Here is a 2127-nt window from a genome sequence, read left to right as displayed (position 1 = left end):
ACGTGACAGTGGTTTCTCCATGGCTTTTATGCTAAAGACAAACACATGTACACACCTATACGTGACAGTGGTTTCTCCATGGCTTTTATGCTAAAAACAAACTCCATACCACTGCCTACATGGCCCAGCCCAGTTAACCAGTTCCTTCTCAGCTCCCGTGGGCCTTCAGTTCCATGAGTGAACCATACTCTTTCCTGACACAGGAAATGGTTAGGAGAGAACCCCAAAACTAACAACGCCCCCAACCCACCACATGCATACCAGGTACATACCTGAATTCTGGAAGGTGGCTGTCAAAATGCACATTGCTATCATAGTAGACCTCCATTTCTCCATTAACAGCAACAACTTTCACCTGGAAGGCATTTTAAAGACGCATTTTCCTCCATTTCCATATAGGTATAGAGCACTAATGACACCAAGTGAAGCCCAGGTCCCCAGGAGTAGCTCAGACCGAAGTCCTTGGAAGGCAGGGTGCATCATTGTAACCAAGCCAACAGAGGTCTCATCTGGGATATGCACAAAGACTTTGGTAAAATGAGGAAGCTCAGGCTAAGGAGAAACGACACCCCAAACACCCTTCAGACAAGCTGGCTCCTGTACCAAAAACAACCCAAACCAAACAAATTATTTAGCCCAATTCATAGCAGCCCTATAGGACATAGGGTCCCCAACTTATTTGGCTTACTGCCCCCATTTCAGGGGGAAAAAACACAAACAACTCAGCACCCACTACCCCCATGCCATTAGAACTTTTATACCACGGCCCACAGTCTTGGAAAACGTGCTGGCCACCTGGATTTTTCCACGGCTCCCCGGGGCAGTACTGCCCAATTTGGGGACCATTGTTATAAGAGAGTAGAACTGCCTATAGAGTTTCCAAGGCTAAAATCTTTATGGGAATGGACGCCACCTCCCCCTCCTGTGGAGCAGCTGCTGGGTTTGATAAGCAATGGAAAGTGTGAGCTAACCACTACACCACCAGGGCTCCTTAAGCTGGCCCAAGAAAGTCAAGAAAGAAGGCAGGCAGGGTTTGGAGCCATCCTGGGGGGATGCTCCACACTTGCAGTAACCGAAGGGGCTAGGCAGCACAGGCTCCCATCCAGGTCCAGAGACACATCATGTGTAGCTCCTTTCCTGAACAGATGGGGAAGCTGAGGTGTAATGAGGCAAGTCAATTTGTATCGGAAAGAAACTTCTGGCCCGGGGCTGCCTCACATAACTCACCTCAGGTGACTCTCAAATGCAATAGGGTCTCTCTCTAGCGTACTTTTCATGAAGCCTTGGTGGTGTAGTGCTTAGTGTCAGGCAGCTAATTTGCAAGGCCAGCAGTTGGTACACCGCCCTCGGACCCCCGCCCCACCGGCCCGGACCCCCGGCCAATCCGAGAGAAAAAGACGGGTTTTCTACGCCCATACTGAGTTAGTCTTAAGACTGAATTGAAAAGAAGGCGCCCTAATAAACCCACCGGGCAGATACTGATACTTGATGTGCCTCTCTTGCTGGTGGGGTCTGGCAGAAATCCCGCGCCCTTCGACCGGGTCCACTGGGGACAACCCAAGGGTGTCACATGGAGCGCAAAGTCCATGTGTGCGCTGTGCCCACTGCACGTTCCACAAAACTTTGCAGGGGTGATCTGGTTCCAGGGCGCTGATTGGGCGCCTTCCTGGCCGGCTGCTGCCCAGCCGCGTGCGCGCTGTCCCGCGGGGGGCGCCCGACGTTTCCGGGCGGGCCTGGGTCCCGGTGCGGACGCCGTCGGCATCCTGCGGCGACACCGGCAGGGCCCCCGCTGCGAGCGCCGGGACGCCCCGGAAGCCCGGGAGACGCGCCGCGGCTCGGCCCAGCGTCCGGGCGCCCAGCTCCCCGCCAGCGCGCGCGGCGTCGCGAAGGAGGCGGCCTCACCCTGCAGCCCCCAGCGGCTCCGCGACGCTACCTGCTGCGTGCTGAAATCCCAGCCCAGGCAGTCGACGGGACAGCGGAACGGTTCGCGGAACTCCGCCTCCGAAACCTCCGACTCCTCCGAAACCTCCGAACCCTCCGACTCCTCTTCCATCGCTGCGGAAGAGAAGGTGCAGCTGAGCGCCCGCCGCCCTCTGCTCCCGGGGCAAGGCCCGCGGCGCTCCAGCG

The 2127-nt window shown here is 56.3% G+C and overlaps 1 protein-coding gene across 1 annotated transcript in view; it reads right to left on the bottom strand.

Moving 5' to 3' along the window:
* Positions 1-2090, bottom strand: part of XYLB (xylulokinase) — a 40071-nt gene extending 37981 nt beyond the window's left edge. The window contains exons 1-2 of the mRNA XM_030886961.2: positions 1934-2090; positions 273-355 (exon numbers count right to left, since the gene is read on the bottom strand). Of these exons, the coding sequence (XP_030742821.2) occupies positions 273-355; positions 1934-2053 (203 nt within the window). The 5' untranslated portion in view covers positions 2054-2090. The remainder of the gene's footprint in view (positions 1-272; positions 356-1933) is intronic.
* Between the last annotated feature and the right edge of the window lie 37 nt (positions 2091-2127).

The sequence above is a fragment of the Echinops telfairi genome, unplaced genomic scaffold (assembly GCF_000313985.2).
Source record: "Echinops telfairi isolate 266 unplaced genomic scaffold, ASM31398v2 ScPeMD7_4225;HRSCAF=4972, whole genome shotgun sequence".
In the NCBI taxonomy this organism is placed as follows: Eukaryota; Metazoa; Chordata; class Mammalia; order Afrosoricida; family Tenrecidae; genus Echinops; species Echinops telfairi.
This window is presented reverse-complemented; position numbering and strand designations above follow the sequence as displayed.